Genomic DNA, 15862 nt, shown 5'->3' with positions numbered 1-15862 from the left:
GATGACACTTAAAATACACCATCGTCACCCAGCTGAGCTGTCCCCGCCCCCCAGCAGGGACTGGTTCCCATCCTTGCTTGTTAACTGCGCATCTTTTATCTTAGAGGTCAAGAAACAGAAGTGTTTCTCTCACCATCCTCATTTCTTTTTTTTTTCTTTTTTCTTTTTTTAATATATTTTATTGATTTTTTACAGAGAGGAAGAGAGATAGAGAGCTAGAAACATCGATGGGAGAGAAACATCGACCAGCTGCCTCTTGCACACCCCCTACCAGGGATATGCCGACCGGAATCGAACCCGGGACCCTTCAGTCCACAGACCAACGCTCTACCACTGAGCCAAACCAGTTTCGGTATGACCATCCTCATTTCTGACCCCATGCTTCCACCCGGGCCTCCTGGGTTCTCCTCACTCTCGCATGCAGTGCCAAGGCAAATGGGGTGGACATCAGGTCATCCAATGTCCAGCTTCAGGGGTCCACCCTTTCCCACGGCCTCTCTGGATCTGCCAGGCTCTCTGCAGGCTCAAGGCTTGGGCATCTTTCACAAGATGGTCCTGACTGCCTAGAAGCTCCAACTTCTATCACACTGAGGACTCAACTCCCCAGGGAAACACCAGGAAGCAGGCAGGGTTCATACTGGTTCTGCTCTTAGCATCCCCAGATGTCTCTCTTCTTCAAATCTTTCTTCTCCCACTGGGTTTTGTTTGTATGTTTGTTTGGGGAGTTGGTCTGGGGAACTTTCTTTCCCTCCAGATGTCTTCAAGACATATAATCTGTTGGCATAAAACCCACTGCTGCTTCTTTATTTTAAAAAATATACACTGAGTGGCCATATTATTATGATCTCTCAACACATAATAATCTGGCCACTCAGTATATATGTGTGTGTGTGTGTGTGTGTGTGTGTGTGTGTGTGTGTGTATGGCTTAGAGGCCCAGTACGTGACTTCATACATGGGTATATCCGGCCAGCCTGGCCAGAGGAGGGGACATGGGTGGTTGGCTGGCCTGCCTTTTAGTCAAACTCCTGGTTGAGGGGACAATTTGCATATTAGCCTTTAATTATATAGGATATACACTGAGTGGCCATATTATGCATTCAGAAATCATGATAATCTGGCCATTCAGTGTATATACACTAGTAGCCCTGCACACGAATCTGTGCACCAGTAGCTCACTAGTAGCTCTCTGCTGTCCTCCAGTAGCTCCCTCTGGCCCTCCCCTGCCCCTTCCCTCATACCTTGCTGCCATACCCCCTCCTGTACTCTCCGCTGCCCGCTTATAGTTCATTGTCCCACCCTCAAGGGGTCCCAGATTCGAGAGGGTGCGGGTTGGGCTGGGTGCATCAATTTCGTGCACCGGGCCTCTAGTATAGGGTATTTTTTAAACAAAAGCTAGAAAAACTTCTTGACTGTTTTCGGCCCTGTCGCATGCCTCCACACTGGATAAACACATTTTCACTCTTTTACAGTCACCCCAGATTTTTGCTGTGGTCTGTTGTGACCTCCTGGTTCATAGGTCAATGCTCAACCACTGAGCCACATAGGCCAGGCTACACATACACACTAGTTCTTAGAGAACAATTCACTTGGTCATTTTCAGATTAAAGCATGGTTGCAAAGCTCACTGCTTCTAGACGTTTCTCCCTGTTGTATTCCTACACAATTTTCAAAAATAATAAGTGAATAGAAAAGGGATCCTAAATAAATCCCAGTTGGATGTAACAGAGACTTCTTAAAGGTTCTTCAAATACTTCATTCATCACTGGCCTGGGATGTTCAACCGAAAATACAAGGATGTGCAAAAGTAGGTTTACAGTTCTTCGTAAAAATATATAATTAATAATTCAAGAATAAACTCTGTGGCCCTAATCGGTTTGATTCAGTGGATAGAGCATCGGGTCCCAGATTCGATTCCGGTCAGGGCCATGTACCTTGGTTGTGGGCACATCCCTAGTAGGGAGTGTGAGGAAGGCAGCTGAATTGATGTCTCTCTCTCATTGATGTTTCTAACTCTCTATCCTTTTCCCTTCCTCTGTGTAAAAAAAAAAAAAAAAAAAAAATCAATAAAATACTGTATATTATAAAAAAAAGAATAAACTCTGTGTTTTGAGCACTCACCACTGTAAACCTATTTTTGCTCACCCGTACAGCCAGGCAAACAGTGTACCGTTACTGATTAATTTGTGCCAGCATTCACTGAACAATGTCAGGCAGGGCTCCATCCATGCCATGAAACAGGGATGCTCAGGGGTAAGACGTGGCCCCACATGCAGAGCTCTTGCCCTAGAGTAGGGGTGTCGAACTCAATCAGAGAAGGGGCCAAAATCTAAAATCCAGCCTAAATCGCGGGCCGAATGGTTTACTGAACAGTCATAAACTGTCATTGTGATGGAAACGCAGCGGAGTGCAGTGATGACAGCGCGGTGCGGGCCACATTGCAAGGCCTGGCGGGACGGATTTGGCCCGAGGGCCTTGTGTTTGACACATGTGCCCTAGAGGAAGAGGAAGACTTAAACCGTGGCAGCAGCAGAGTGGGAAGGCGGATGGGATGCCTGTCAGAGCGCAGGGCAGAGGAGGCAGAGGAGGCAGCTCAACGGCTGACTAACATTTTGCTCTTAAATACCTTATTGCAAAATCCGTATTATAGTAACAAAAATATAAAAGCAAACTGCCTCCAACACCACCATGTAACCAAATTGTTTCATCTGTCCATATCTGCACCATTATCAGAGTTGTACAATCTGTATTTTCATTTATCATGTCATGAATATTTTTCCATTTCACTGCTTTTCCTTACTCCTCCAACCTTAACCCCTTCAGATAACCAATGTTCACAGTCTGGGGAGTTATTTTTCTGTATCTTTTTCTATGCTTGACTAACCCTATTTGGGACACTATTTATCAAAATCAGAACAATCGATTAACCTCCCCCACCACCACCACCTTTTCTTGTTCTCATGACATACTCAATGTTCAGCCATAAAAGCCCTTGTTTTTTTTATTATTTTATTAAATTTTTAAATCTTCACCCAAGGATATGTTTCCATTGATTCTTGGGGGGGGGGGCGGGGGGAGGGAATATTGATCAATTTCCTCTCGCATACGCCATGACAGATCGAACGCACAACCTAGGCATGTGCCTTGACCAGGAATCGAACCACTACCTTTTGGTGTACAGGACGACACTCCAACCCACTGAGCAACCCAGTCAGAGCTACTTTTATTTTTAACTCTTAAGAGAATAGTTTCCTAGGTCCTTGATCCAATAGACCCCACTTCCCTCCCACCTGCTTTGCTGAAAATAACTGGGAAGAGAGACCACAAAGATTCACTTCTAAAAAGCAAGACGGAGTTTAGATCCTCATTTGCTCTGCGGATCGGCAGCAGCAAGCAGCTCGTGCCCATTCTCTGCCATCACTCATGCTTGGGCGCTTTTCAGACCACTTTCTCCCCGCCCTCCTCCCCTCACCTGGGACTCCCGCTTTTTTACTGTTCCAGCTCACACATGGGCCAAAGGAACCCAACAGGACCACCGCCTTTCCGCTCAGCAATCCCACCACCAGTTTCTCAAGGTCACCTGGTCACACCAGACACCCTCCTGGTCACGCCCGTCCGGCCAGCTCGGCACTGGGAGGAGAGAGCAGTGGGGACAGGGCCTGCAACGGTCCCTTCAGCAAGGACAGGGGGGGACCCCCGTCTCCCTAGGACGGCCTGGGCCTGAGGCCCCTCAGTCAAAACCACGGCCTTTCCTCGGGTCCCACTTGGTCCGCTCTTGGTGGCGCCTCTGAAAAAAGCGGATGAAATGACTGTATGTGCCTTTGACTGCGGTGGAGTTGACTCAGACTTCAGATCTGAAACTTGTTCTTGATTCAGCTTCTGTCGGAAGGCGGGGAGGTGAGAAGCAATGCCTCAGCCTGCCAAAAGGCCAATGTGGCTGGGTCCGATGCACCGCGGACCGGCCCAGGCCCCGCCTCTGGGCTCTCACACACACAGGACCAACCCCGAGCACAGGCTTCCCGTCACCTGGGTCAGTCCCAGCGCTGCCGGCTCCTGCTGTGTGATAATGACAAGGTCGACGTTTTGAGTCTTTTCTTCATCTCTAAAGTGAGGTGAATTTTTTCTTTTTAAACGGTGACTTGGTTAAGTAATTGTAAGCATTGAAACACATGGAAAACCATTTTTAAATCCTTTCAGGCCAACTGAGGGTTATACAATTGCTGGTTTAGTCTGCCATTTAACTTTCCAGCCTTCAGAAAGTCCTTCTTGACTAAGCAAATGGTCCACTTCCCATCGGCAGGAAAAGAAATCAGCCACAGTCGCCAACGTTTGTGCCAGATCTGCAGAAGCAGAACGGGGAGAGTATTTTCTGTCCCGGAGTAGTTTCAAGGCTCCAGGCACTCCCATCCTTACATGTAAGCCAGGGGCTTCGCATGAAGGAATACAACGTTTCTCACAAGTCTCTAATTAAATGGGGGGTTGCGAGGGACGAAAAATAGACAAAAAGCACATCGATTTTTTTTCTACCTTTATTTATAAAGAACACAACTCTTCCTCCTAACGCAGAAACACACACACACACACACACATCTAAAGAGGTGACACACTCGTGAACAACAACAGCAACAGCAGAAGCAGAAGCAGGGGACAGTGGGACCTCTTTGGACACCAGTCTGTGTGCCTGGCCCAGGCAGCAAGGGGAATGTTTCCTCAGAGAGGACCTCTCACCTCAGAGAGCAGACAGACTTCATCTTCAAGACCCATGTACCTGGCAGGCAAAAAGCCGCGCCCTCAGTCTTCGGCGTCATCGAACTGTCCCGTTTCAAAGACCATCTTGGAATAATGGGGTATCAGCGGAGGCGGATGGTGCCAGCTGGGGTCATAGACCATCTCTCCTTGCGGGGCACAGCACACCCACGGTTTGGCCTCCTGAGGAATGCAGCCCTGGATGTCATCAGCATCTGCAGGCGGTTTTAAAAGACAGAATAACACAGAGGTTCCCAGCCTTGTTCTGGCCACGCCCCACCTCAGCATCTCTAAAATCCTGATGCCCATCCCCTCCCCCCCTACCCCCGTGACACATAATTCTTATTATTCAAAAAGTGAACGCCTGCCAAGACCGGTTTGGCTCAGTGGATAGAGCACCGGCCTGCAGGCTGAAAGGTCCCGGGTTCGATTCTGGTCAAGGGCATGCACATTGGTTGCGGGCACATCCCCAGTGGGGGGTGTGCAGGAGGCAGCTGGTTGATAATTCTCTCTCATCGATGTTTCTAACTCTGTCCCTCTCTCTTCCTCTCTGTAAAAAAATCAATAAAATATATTAAAAAAAAAAAAAAATGAACGCCTATTCACGTGGAGGAGGCCTAAAAGGCCATTAACTTGGTCTAAAAAAGCTTCCCAAGAACATGGCATCATGAAAGAGAAAAATAAAAGGACAAAAGGACAGTTGAAGTATTGAGGAAGAAATCATTAAGAAATTGTTAAAAAAAATAATAATATATATATATATAATAATATGAAGTGATATAAAAAAGCATAGTTTCAAAAAACTGAAATGCATAAATATGTCAAAATATCTATTTATATACTGTATATGAAGCCCCTAGAACCCTAAGAAATGCAAAAAATTCATTGTTAATAACTCATTCTCCAATTGTCCCCCTTAAAAATCAAACTGCTCCCCTGTGGGGCCTGTGCCCCACGTTGGGAACCTCTGGATTAAAGGAAGAGAAGGGAAAAACGAATAGCCAAAAAATGTCTAGGAGGACAATAGTTGCACTCTGTTTAAACACACACACACACACACACACACACACACACACACACAGAGTCCTCCTTTCCTGAAGAATTGCAAGCATGTTCTTTCTGAGGCATCATAGTGGTGCTGTTCAGCCAAGAGTTCTTGGCAGTGCAGAGGGAGCAAACGGATAATAAGGCACTTGTGTCTGCAGCTGCTCAGCTCAGACTAAGATATGTGGAGAGAGTAACACTGTTTCGATGTTAAAGCTAAAAGACACATTATAGAGTCAAATGTAAAATTTGCACGTTTTGTTTTGTTTTTCAATATGAAAAAGCTGTCACAGAAACCGCAGGTCTATAACAGGTTATCAGGCTAAGCTCACAGAATTCCAAACTCTGCCTGCCTTTAAGGGTCATCTGGTAGGAGAGTCTCAAACCCTGCCTAGGACCCCAGACACTCCACACCTACCATACGGATTCCCTTCATCCGCTTTCAACTCCAAGTCCCAGTCCTCATTAAGAAGGTCGGCAGCCTGCTCCCTGGGCAGATGGCTGGACACCCCTCCTGACGGCTCCCAGGTATTCGGTTCCCCGTCAGAGTCTTCATCGTCCATAGCAAAGCCTTCCTCTTCCGAATGGACGCCCTCATTGCTGGCTGGACCACCATTAGCGATGCTCTGTGCTCCACGGGCTAAGAAATCCACAAGAGGAAGAAGGTCTTAAAACAACCGGCAAACCATGGGGCCTACTGGTGTGCTTGGCAATGTCTGGCAGACTTACTAGGAGGGCAGCAGTAAAACAGTGTACAGAGTTCTTTAGCCACCTGAGCACTTTAAAAAAAAAAAGAAAGAAAGAAAGAAAACGTTTTGTTGACATTTTTAGAAGGGCTGATCAATTATTTCCAATAGGATGCTTTGCCTTAAACCAGTCCATTCACTGCCCGGTCTGCCACTTCACACAGGGAGCGGGGCACAGCTTACAGTGTAAGTAACTTACATGTCATTAACGCAAATGATCGCCTGTCACAGTACAGGTGGGAACTGAGTTTTTGCTTTTATTCCTCTTCCCTTCATCCTCAAAGAGCATGTCAGAGGGGAGCACAGGACAAGGGGAAGGGGAGTAAAAGCGGACAGCAGGGCGGAACCCATCTAGTCACAATGGACGCCACCACGTCCTCCTCCCAACACAGAGAGGGCTGGAAGGGACGTTTTCAAACGGTCTCAAATCACGGAGGACCGTGTGGGAAGGATAACGAACCGCCACGCATATAGGGCTACGGTGAGGCCAGGTCAGAGCTAGCAAACGAATGAGCCCATTAACACTGCATCATAACGACAGCTATAAGCAATGGAGTCTTACTTCAGGTTATCGGCTCGGAAGCTAAACTGCCTGAGTCCAAATCCCAGTTCTGCCCATTACTAAGTGTGTTACCGAGCTGAAATGTCCTCAACTGATTCCCTCGATAGCTTAAATATAGAATTAACATATAACCCACGCCTAAATGTTTATCCAAGAGAATTAAAAACAGGTGTGCAGCCGAAACCGGTTTGGCTCAGTGGATAGAGCGTGGGTCTGCGGACTGAAAGGTCCCGGGTTCGATTCCGGTCAAGGGCATGTACCTTGGTTTCGGGCACATCCCCAGTAGGGGGTGTGCAAGAGGCAGCTGATCAATGATTCTCTCTCATCGGTGTTTCTAACTCTATCCCTCTCTCTTCTTCTCTGTAAAAAATCAATAAAATATATTTTAAAAACAGGTGTGCAAACAAAACTCGTACAAAAACGTTCACAGCAGGACTATTACAGTCACCAAAAGGTGGGAGCCACTCAAATGCCTATCAACTGGTGAATGGGTCAGCAACATTGGGTTTATATGCACGATGGGACTTATTCAGCCATCCAAACGAATGAAGCACAGGCAGACTTCCATTTTATGCAGTTTGCTTTACTGCACTTCACAGATGTGGTGTGGTTTTTTTATATATAAATTGAAGGCAAAACCCTCTATCAGCAAAAAGATTACAACTAACTTTATTTCAATAGTAGCTTTACTGCAGTGGTCTGGAACTAAACCCATAACGTCTCCGAGGTATGCCTTACAAGGTATACAGGCTACATGAATTAATCGTGAAAGTATTATGCTGAAAGAAGCCAGACAGAAAAGGCCACATAGTGTATGATTCATTTGCATGCAACTCACATTTGCCTGTTCAGCAGAGGTCAATCCATAGACAGAAAGCAGATAAGTGGTCGCCAGGGGCACAAGGAAGGGGTGAATGGGGAGTGACTCCTTCCTGGGTACAAGATTTCCCTTTGGGGTGATGAAAATGTTTGGAACTAAATAGCAATGGTGACTACAAAGCACTGTGGCTGTGCCGAATGCCACCGAACCGCATGCTTCAAATGTGTTAAATGGTAAATCTTATGTTGTGTCTTTTAACAGAACCAATTTTTTTTTTACTCTGTGCCTCAGTTTCCTCACCTGCAAAATGGGGATATGATTGTTATGAGAGTTTTTAAAAACAAAAAAAGAGCTCAGCCTGCATGGCTCAGTGGTTGAGCGTTGACCTACAAACCAGGAGATTGAGGTTCAATTCCTGGTCAGAGTGCATGCCTGGATTGCGGGCTTGATCCCAAATGGGGGGGAAAAGGGGGGCGCGCGCAGGAGGCAGCCATCAATGATTCTCTCTCATCATTGGTATTCTATCTTTCTCCCTCTCCCTTTGTCTCTAAAACCAGTAAAAGTATGTTAAAAGTGGAAATGATTTTACCTCCAAAGCCTATATTCTTCCTGCTCTCCTACGCTGTCTTTCTCAGTAGAAGGGGCGGGTTTGGACACAAGGTCAGGACTTCCCTTAAGGAAGCTCCAGTGGGACTTCCAAACAAGGGCACGCCGAAAAGGCAGCGTGGCAGCCAAGGAGGAGAAGGTAAAGAAGACAGGGGAGCTGCCCCTCCTGTCGCTCCCCCCGTCTCTCCCAACATCCATTCCCGTCTCTGCCGTCCACTTGCCTAGTCGATCGGTGGCTTTCTCAGTTTCTTTCTCCTGGCCGGAGTGGTCATGTGGGGCAAAGCCAGCCTGCCGGAAGAAGAAACAATTACTCAGTGCTTGGACATCTGGGGCATCCCCAGTACTAAGTCCTTATCTCTCAGCTGAAAACCCACCCATCCATCCTCCCCTTTGTGTGGGGGGCTGAGACTCTGCTCTGCCCTGACTCAGCGAGGACGGAGGGGGAAGAGCGTTGTCCTTCTTCCTCCTGAGCCATCCTTCCAGCGACACTTCCCCCTGGAAGGAGGAGCAAGCTTTCTGCAGCGGCCTGTGAACTACTGCTTGCCAACGCTTGCAAAGCCAGCCTGCATCACCCTGTCCCACCCACAGAGGTCTGACTCCCAGGCTCTAAGCACCCTCCTCCGATCTCAGAGGCCCAGCACCAACTGGGACAGCGCCCCCTCCGCAGAGGCTCTGCAAAGCCCCTCCTCTGAGCTTGTCCATTTTAACCATTCCAGCCTCATCCCTTTCTCCCTCAGCCGGAGGGCTGGTAGCCGTTTCCTGCAGGTGCCACCACCATGTTCATTTTTAACTTTTCAGTTACTTAACAACTTCTTATCTAGTTAACTCCACATATATTGACTTCAGAGAGGAAGGGAGAGGGAGAGAGACAGAAACATCGATGATGAGAGAGAATCATTGATCAGTTGCCTCGTACACGCCCTCTACTGGGGATGGAGCCCACAACCCAGGTATGTGCCCTGACCGGGAATCGAACCTAGACCTCCTGGTTCATAGGTCAACACTCAACTACGGAGCCACATAGGCCGGGTAGCTAACAGCTTTTTCTATCCAATGCTGTCTCCTGACTGATACAAGGGTGCAAGAGAGATTTAGCTCCTCAGCAATGATGAGGGAACTCTTTCCCCACAGCCAACCATATGCCTCTCTGTTCTCACCGCTCAAAAGTTCCTGAAGTCTTGCCCTGGCCAGTTGCTGTTGGTTGGAGCATCACAGGTTGTGGGGTCACCCGGCGGGTGTGGCTCAGTGGCTGAGCTTCAACTTCTAAGCCAGGAGGTCACAATTCAATTCCTGGTTGCAGGCTTGATCCCCAGTAGAGGGTATGCAGTAAGAAACAGATCATGATTCTCTCTCATCATTGATGTTTCTCTCTCTCTCCCCCTCTCCCTGAAATCAATAAAAACATTTTAAACAAATCAATCGGGTTTGATTCCCAATCAGGGCACATACCTATGTTGTAGGTTCAGTCCCAGGTTGGGGCATACCAGAGGCAATGGGTCAGTTTCTCTCTCACATCAACGTTTCTTCTTTCTTTCTCCCCCTCCCCACCTTCCTCTTTCTCTAAAATCAACAAAAACATCCTCGGGTGAGGATTTTTAAAAAGTTCATAAAGTCCTATCACCTCTAAAACCTCTAACTGGAACAAGAAATGTTAAGCCTGCCGAAAGCGGTTTGGCTCAGTGGATAGAGCGTCGGCCTGCGGACCGAAAAGTCCCGGTTCAATTCTGGTCAAGGGCATGTACGTTGGTTGCAGGCACATCCCCAGTGGGGGGGGAGAGGGGTGCAAGAGGCAGCTGGTCTATGTTTCTTTCTCATCGACATTTCTAACTCTCTATCCCTCTCAATTCCTCTCTGTGTAAAATCAATAAAATATATATATATTTTTAAATGTGAAGCCTGCTTAAGACCTAATTTCAATCCCAGGTCTGCCATTCATTCCATATGTGACCCTGAAACACATCATTTCAACCACTCCGCCTGGGGTTCCTTCTCTGGAAATTGAGGGTGACTCTTCTGACCTTACAGAGGACTTAGAATGGCCTAACACCTATGAAGATACCTAGCATGTAGCAGGGATGTACCACTTGTTGATTCTAAGCCCAAACTTCTTTGCCCCTACTGCACTTGGCACCTGCCCCAGCCAGCTCACCATCTAGTCACACCTGGATTTAAAGCATTAGTCCCACCTCCTGCAGTCAGTGACAACCCTTGGTCACTAGTAGTGTGGGCCAGCTGGTGGGACCTCTCACTTCGAGCACTGCCATACTCCATAGCTGCCTCCCCATTCATCCACCCCGCCCACCTTACATTCACCACTACTCTCGCAAAAGTCTTCAACTCGCCCTCCCCAGTTTGGCTCAGTGTATAGAGCATCAGCCTGAAGATGGAATGATCCTGGGTTCGATTCCAGTCCAGGGCACGTTCCTCAGTTGCAGGCTCCTTCCTTGGCTGAACTCTGGTCATGGCTCGTGCAGGAGGCAATCAATCAATGTGTTTCTCTCACATCGACATTTCTCTCCCTCGTTCCCTCTCTCTTCCACTCTCTAAATCTAAAGTAATCAAATAACCTCGGGTAAGGATTAAAAAAAAGAATCTTCAGCTCCACCAGGGAAGCATCACATCAGCCACGGCATTCCCAACTCGCCATCAGCCCCTCAATCTGTGGAGCACAGTTCTCCCCCAGCTCTGCCACCCACAGCTCTGCCACCCACGCCCACAGGGGTTTGCCCCGCATGTCCGCAACCCCACCCCTCTGCAGGCAGCGCCACCCTCACCGTGGAGGGGAAGTGCGCAGCCCTCCTGCTAAGCCCTCACAAAATTAACCTCACCCCATCTGCACTCCTACGTCATTTTCTTTGTAAGTCTTATCACTACATTTGTCCTACTTTGGTTAGTACTATCTTTCATGCTTAAACGCCATGGCCATTCCTCCAACCAATCAATCAGTGTGTCTACTGGGCAGGGCACCCTGCTAGACGCCAGGTTCAACAGCAGTTACCGTAACTGGTTTCTATCCGCCAGGAGTTGACCATCTCGCAGAGATTCCTGACTGCAAACAAGGGCAGGTTATGGCTGTAATAACGGCCTTTGAAAAACCAGGAGCTGCCTGGCGCGCCAATGAAAACAAGTTTCTGGAAACCCTGCGTCAAGCCAGGCCTCTGCGTTTCGCTGAACAGGAGCGCGCGCGCATGAGGCATCCCCCGGCTGCTGTGTTCGCTGAGCATCCCCACCAGCGGACGCAGGTCCTTCGGGAAAAGTCTCTACCCCTCGCCACCCTGCCCACGCCCCGTCCTGGCCCCGCCGCCCTCCCCTGGCTCCCGTGCAGGCCCTCCAGCTCTCGGCCATCAGCATCGCTTCCCATTTCGCCAGGACGCGGGAGCGCCCAGGGGAGCGCCCAGGAGGCCGAGGCCTGCCTCCCCGCCCCGCGCGCCCCACACGCACTCGGGGTGCCTCCAGCCCCGCACCCCGCGCGGCCCGGCCGCCCGGCCGTTTCCAGCCCGAGCGCGCGCTCAACGTCCGCGCGGCGGCCCGAGGCGCTTCCCCGCCCCGCGGCCCCGCGGCCCCGCAGCTCCCCGACCCGGGCGCAGAGCTCACCTCGGGGCTGGGGGGCGACTCCCGCGCGCTCGCCATGGGCAGGCCCCGAGGCGGCTCCGCGGCCCCCAGCGCCAGGGCCCGGGCGGTCTGAGGGTCCATGCCCGGCGGCCCCGGCTCCGCGCCCTGGACGCCGCGCGGCCACGTGACGCGCTGGCCCGGCTGCGGCCCGAGGATCCGGGCGGAGGTCCAATCAGCCGGGCGCTCCCGGCCGAGGGGGCGGGGCACGGGGTCACGAGGGACCCGGGGGCGGCGCGAGAGGGGAGGGGAGGGGAGGGGAAGGAATGGGAGGGGCGGGGCGCTCCCAGCAGCGAAAGCCCATCTACCCGCCCCAAGTCTGATTTTTGAAACTGGAAGTCCCAGCACTGAGTCTGGAATGCCAAGGGTCATCCCTACCCAGCTTCAAACCCTCCAATCCCTGCCGCCGAGTCCACTCTAACTGTAGCTCCGACCACATTTCACTTTTGATCTTACAGATTTCTCTAGAATTCAGTCTGGATTTTGGACCATCACTCGCCCACAAATGGGTGAGACCACTGAGCAGCCCTGTGGTGAGGCTCCCTCCACCTTGAGTTAATGATAAAGTTAGTCCATTAGAAACCGGGACAAATGATAAAAACAAATTGGACACAACCAATGGGCTATGGCGGTCAGAGTAACCCTAACCATTCTGGGCTGACCCTAGTCTAACCTGGGAAAAGCTCCTTTTTCAATGCTCTGGCCTGGCCCTGTACATCCTGAAGGCTGCAGGAGATGGCAAGCACAGCCTTCATGCGTTTCCCCAGCCACAAGGCCTAACCTGGCTCAAGGCGGGATAATCGCATTAACATTTAGGTAGCAGAAAAGCTATAAATTGGGATTCCTTTCTTACCAGGACACCTACTACAATCTTTGAGAAATCAGAGAGCCGATTCCCTCATCTTCTTCTAAGTAGGTACTGTTTGTAAACTACATAAGACATTTGAAAAAATTAGTGTATCAGCTGATATATTTTTCTTTCCCACAGGAAAGAGAATGTGATGGATTAATATGTGTTCTGTTCTGACCCATGAGTCAGTTTCCTCAAATCTAACTGGATTTATATACCACAACTCTATCCCAAAGAACCTGCTGTGATGGTGGGAAGAAAAAAATTCTATTATCCGTGCTCCAATATGGTAAACATATGGCTATTAAGCACTTGAAATGTTGCCAGTGTAAATGAGAAATTGAATTAAATTTAATAAATTTAAAGTGCCATATGGAGCTAGAAACTACCATATCTAACAAGTGAACTAGCTGCCGGGACCAGTTTGGCTCAATGGATAGAGCGTCGGCTTGGGGACTGAAGGGTCCCGGGTTCAATTCCGGTCAAGGGCATGTACCTTGGTTGCGGGCATATCCCCAGTACGGGGTGTGCAAGAGGCAGCTGATCGATGACTCTCTCTCATCGATGTTTCTAACTCTCTATCTCTCTCCCTTCCTCTCTGTACAAAATCAATAAAATAATTTTTTTTTTAAAGTGAACTAGCTATCGTAAATACATTTCCATCACCTGCAATCGTAAGAACCAGACATGGGGTTATGATAACCCCAGGAAACCACCTTCATAGCTTTGCTCTAAGAAGCCAAGCACCACACTCTTTCCTCATTCTTACATGCAACATAGTACGGTTATCTCTTTCCTAAAATAAAATTGCCACCCAAGGATTTATAATGATAAAATCCCCATATTTAATAAGAGGGAAAAAGAAAAATTTTCTTATTTTAAAACAAATGACAAGTAAGCATTTACAGTGCAAAAGCTCAAAATAAAAATGCCCTAAAACAGATAATATTAATAGGAATTTAATACACAATAAAGATATTACCACACATCAACAGAGAGAAAAATGGCCACAAAAAAATATGGTTATCGCCCTAGCCAGTCTGGCCCAGTGGACAGTGTGCTGGCCCACTGACGGATCCTGGATTGTACTCCAGTCAAGGGCACCTCGGTTGCAGGCTCGATCCGCAGCCCTGGTCAGGGCTTATGCAAGAAGCAACCAATCATTGTGTTTCTTTCACAACAATGTTTCTCTCTGTCTCTCCCTCTTCCTTCTACTCTCTAAAAATCAATGGGAAAGTATCCTCTCATGAGGATCAAAAAAACAAAGAAGTTACCAACGAAAACCACACTTTAAAACACTCCTCTGCATACCACATACACACATATTTAAAAAAAAGCAGATGGAGCCGAAAAAAAAAAAAAAAGAAAAAAAAAAAAAAAAATATATATATATATATATATTTTTTTTTTTTAAGCAGCTGAGGCAAATTATTTGCAATAAAGGAGAGACAAACTGAAGGTTAATGTTCTTAATATATAAAAAAAACTTACAAATTAGTAAGAAAAAAGTTCAAAAAACTGTCCAAGAGCATGAGAATATAAGAACCAGGAAAAATACATTAATTTCATTAATGACAAAGAAATGCACATGTCATTTTTCACTTAAAATGATAAAAAATATAAAATATCCACTGTAGCCAAAAGTGCTGACATTTTCATACATTGCTTGAAAGAATATTCATACGTTGCAAATTGGCAATACATAATATTCCTTAAAAAAGTTATATCCTTTAATAGTTCTGTCAGATGTCAACCTACTAAACAAATAACCAGGGATATAAAAAAAAGTTATAAGAATCTTCAACAGCATTTACCATTAAAAAAATTACAAATGACAAGGTCCAGCCATTGAGGATTAATAAAAATAAGTCACGGCTCATCTATTCAAAGGAATGCTATAAATTAAATGTTTTTTAAATCTATTTAAAAAAATATTAAATGAAATATAAGTAAACTGTACTAAATGCTTCTCCCAGTGACATTATAATGTTAAAAATACAAAATACCGCCTCCTCTGCTCCCAGAATGCACTTCTCTGCTCCAAACCATTCTCCATCATCGCCTCCGAAGCCCTTCGCTGCAGCTCTCATCTACTCCCTGTCCCTGCCCTTTGGTTGCCAGGCCTACGCCACAGTGAACATTTCTCTGCAGGTCAGTCCCAGTGACAGAAGACACTTTTATAAAGTCTTAATCTTCTTAAAGGACTTTTCCCCCCAATACCCAGCATCCTTCTCTGCTACTTCAGCCAGCTCTCAGGATATCCAGCTCTGATCCTCCAACCCTACCTCCATCCCAAAGAGCTTCCCTTCAATCCTGCTATGAATGATTGAATGAGTGATCTAAGAGAATAAACCAATTCTGATCAAGGAAATCAAATTACTAAGTTTACTCCAGACGATATGATAGGATACTTTTATTTTCTTTCCATTATTCTATTCTCGCCGTATTTTCTACAACAGATGCATACATACCATGTATACTTTCATAATAAGGAGAGAATAAATAAACAGAACTATACTTTCTTCAAATTTCAACCCACTCCTAGGTTGAGATTAGAGATACTCTAATCAGTTGTGTGATTTCCACATATTTTGGAAAACATTTAGAACCTACAGTAGATTCAGCCTCAGCAAGTAGCCTCTGACCACAAAACAGCAGGTCTGTTTCCTGGAATTAAAGATTAACACAAAATTATGCCGAGACCGGTTTGGCTCAGTGGATAGAGCGTCGGCCTGCGGACTGAAAGGTCCCAGGTTCGATTCCGGTCAAGGGCATGTACCTCAGTTGTGGGCACATCCCCGGTAGTGGGTGTGCAAGAGGCAGCTAGTCGATGTTTCTCTCTCATCGACGTTTCTAGCTCTATACTCTCTCTTCCTCTCT

The 15862-nt window shown here is 47.5% G+C and overlaps 2 protein-coding genes across 3 annotated transcripts in view; both read right to left on the bottom strand.

Annotated features, from left to right (window-relative positions):
* Positions 1-2617: 2617 nt before the first annotated feature.
* Positions 2618-12280, bottom strand: COPRS (coordinator of PRMT5 and differentiation stimulator). Of its 2 annotated transcripts, none has more exons than XM_045587380.1 (4): positions 12118-12280; positions 8745-8814; positions 6208-6429; positions 2618-4960 (listed from the first exon to the last, which is right to left on the bottom strand). In XM_045587380.1, exons 1-4 carry the CDS (start codon positions 12214-12216, stop codon positions 4791-4793), a joined length of 561 nt encoding a protein of 186 aa, XP_045443336.1. In that variant the 5' UTR covers positions 12217-12280; the 3' UTR covers positions 2618-4790. The 2 variants fall into 2 exon arrangements, with proteins under 2 accessions (XP_045443336.1, XP_036310213.1); XM_036454320.2 differs by having other exon boundaries at positions 8745-8811; positions 12118-12279.
* Positions 12281-15378: 3098 nt separating this feature from the next.
* UTP6 (UTP6 small subunit processome component) overlaps positions 15379-15862 on the bottom strand; it is a 29721-nt gene continuing 29237 nt past the window's right edge. Inside the window, exon 20 of the mRNA XM_036454315.2 lies at positions 15379-15677. The gene's annotated coding sequence lies outside the window, so the exon portion shown is untranslated. The remainder of the gene's footprint in view (positions 15678-15862) is intronic.

This window comes from Pipistrellus kuhlii, unplaced genomic scaffold (assembly GCF_014108245.1).
Source record: "Pipistrellus kuhlii isolate mPipKuh1 unplaced genomic scaffold, mPipKuh1.p scaffold_m20_p_28, whole genome shotgun sequence".
Lineage (NCBI taxonomy): Eukaryota > Metazoa > Chordata > Mammalia > Chiroptera > Vespertilionidae > Pipistrellus > Pipistrellus kuhlii.
The sequence above is the reverse complement of the archived record's forward strand: the minus strand, read 5'-3'. Positions and strand labels throughout refer to the sequence as shown.

Coding starts and splice junctions, on each gene's coding strand:
- COPRS (XM_045587380.1), bottom strand. CDS start 12,216: ATGGACCCTCAGACCGCCCGGGCCCTGGCGCTGGGGGCCGCGGAGCCG. Junction 6,430..8,744: donor GAAAGCCACCGATCGACTAG/GCAAGTGGACGG, acceptor TGGATTTCTTAG/CCCGTGGAGCACAGAGCATC. Junction 4,961..6,207: donor GGATGAAGGGAATCCGTATG/GTAGGTGTGGAG, acceptor AACCGCCTGCAG/ATGCTGATGACATCCAGGGC.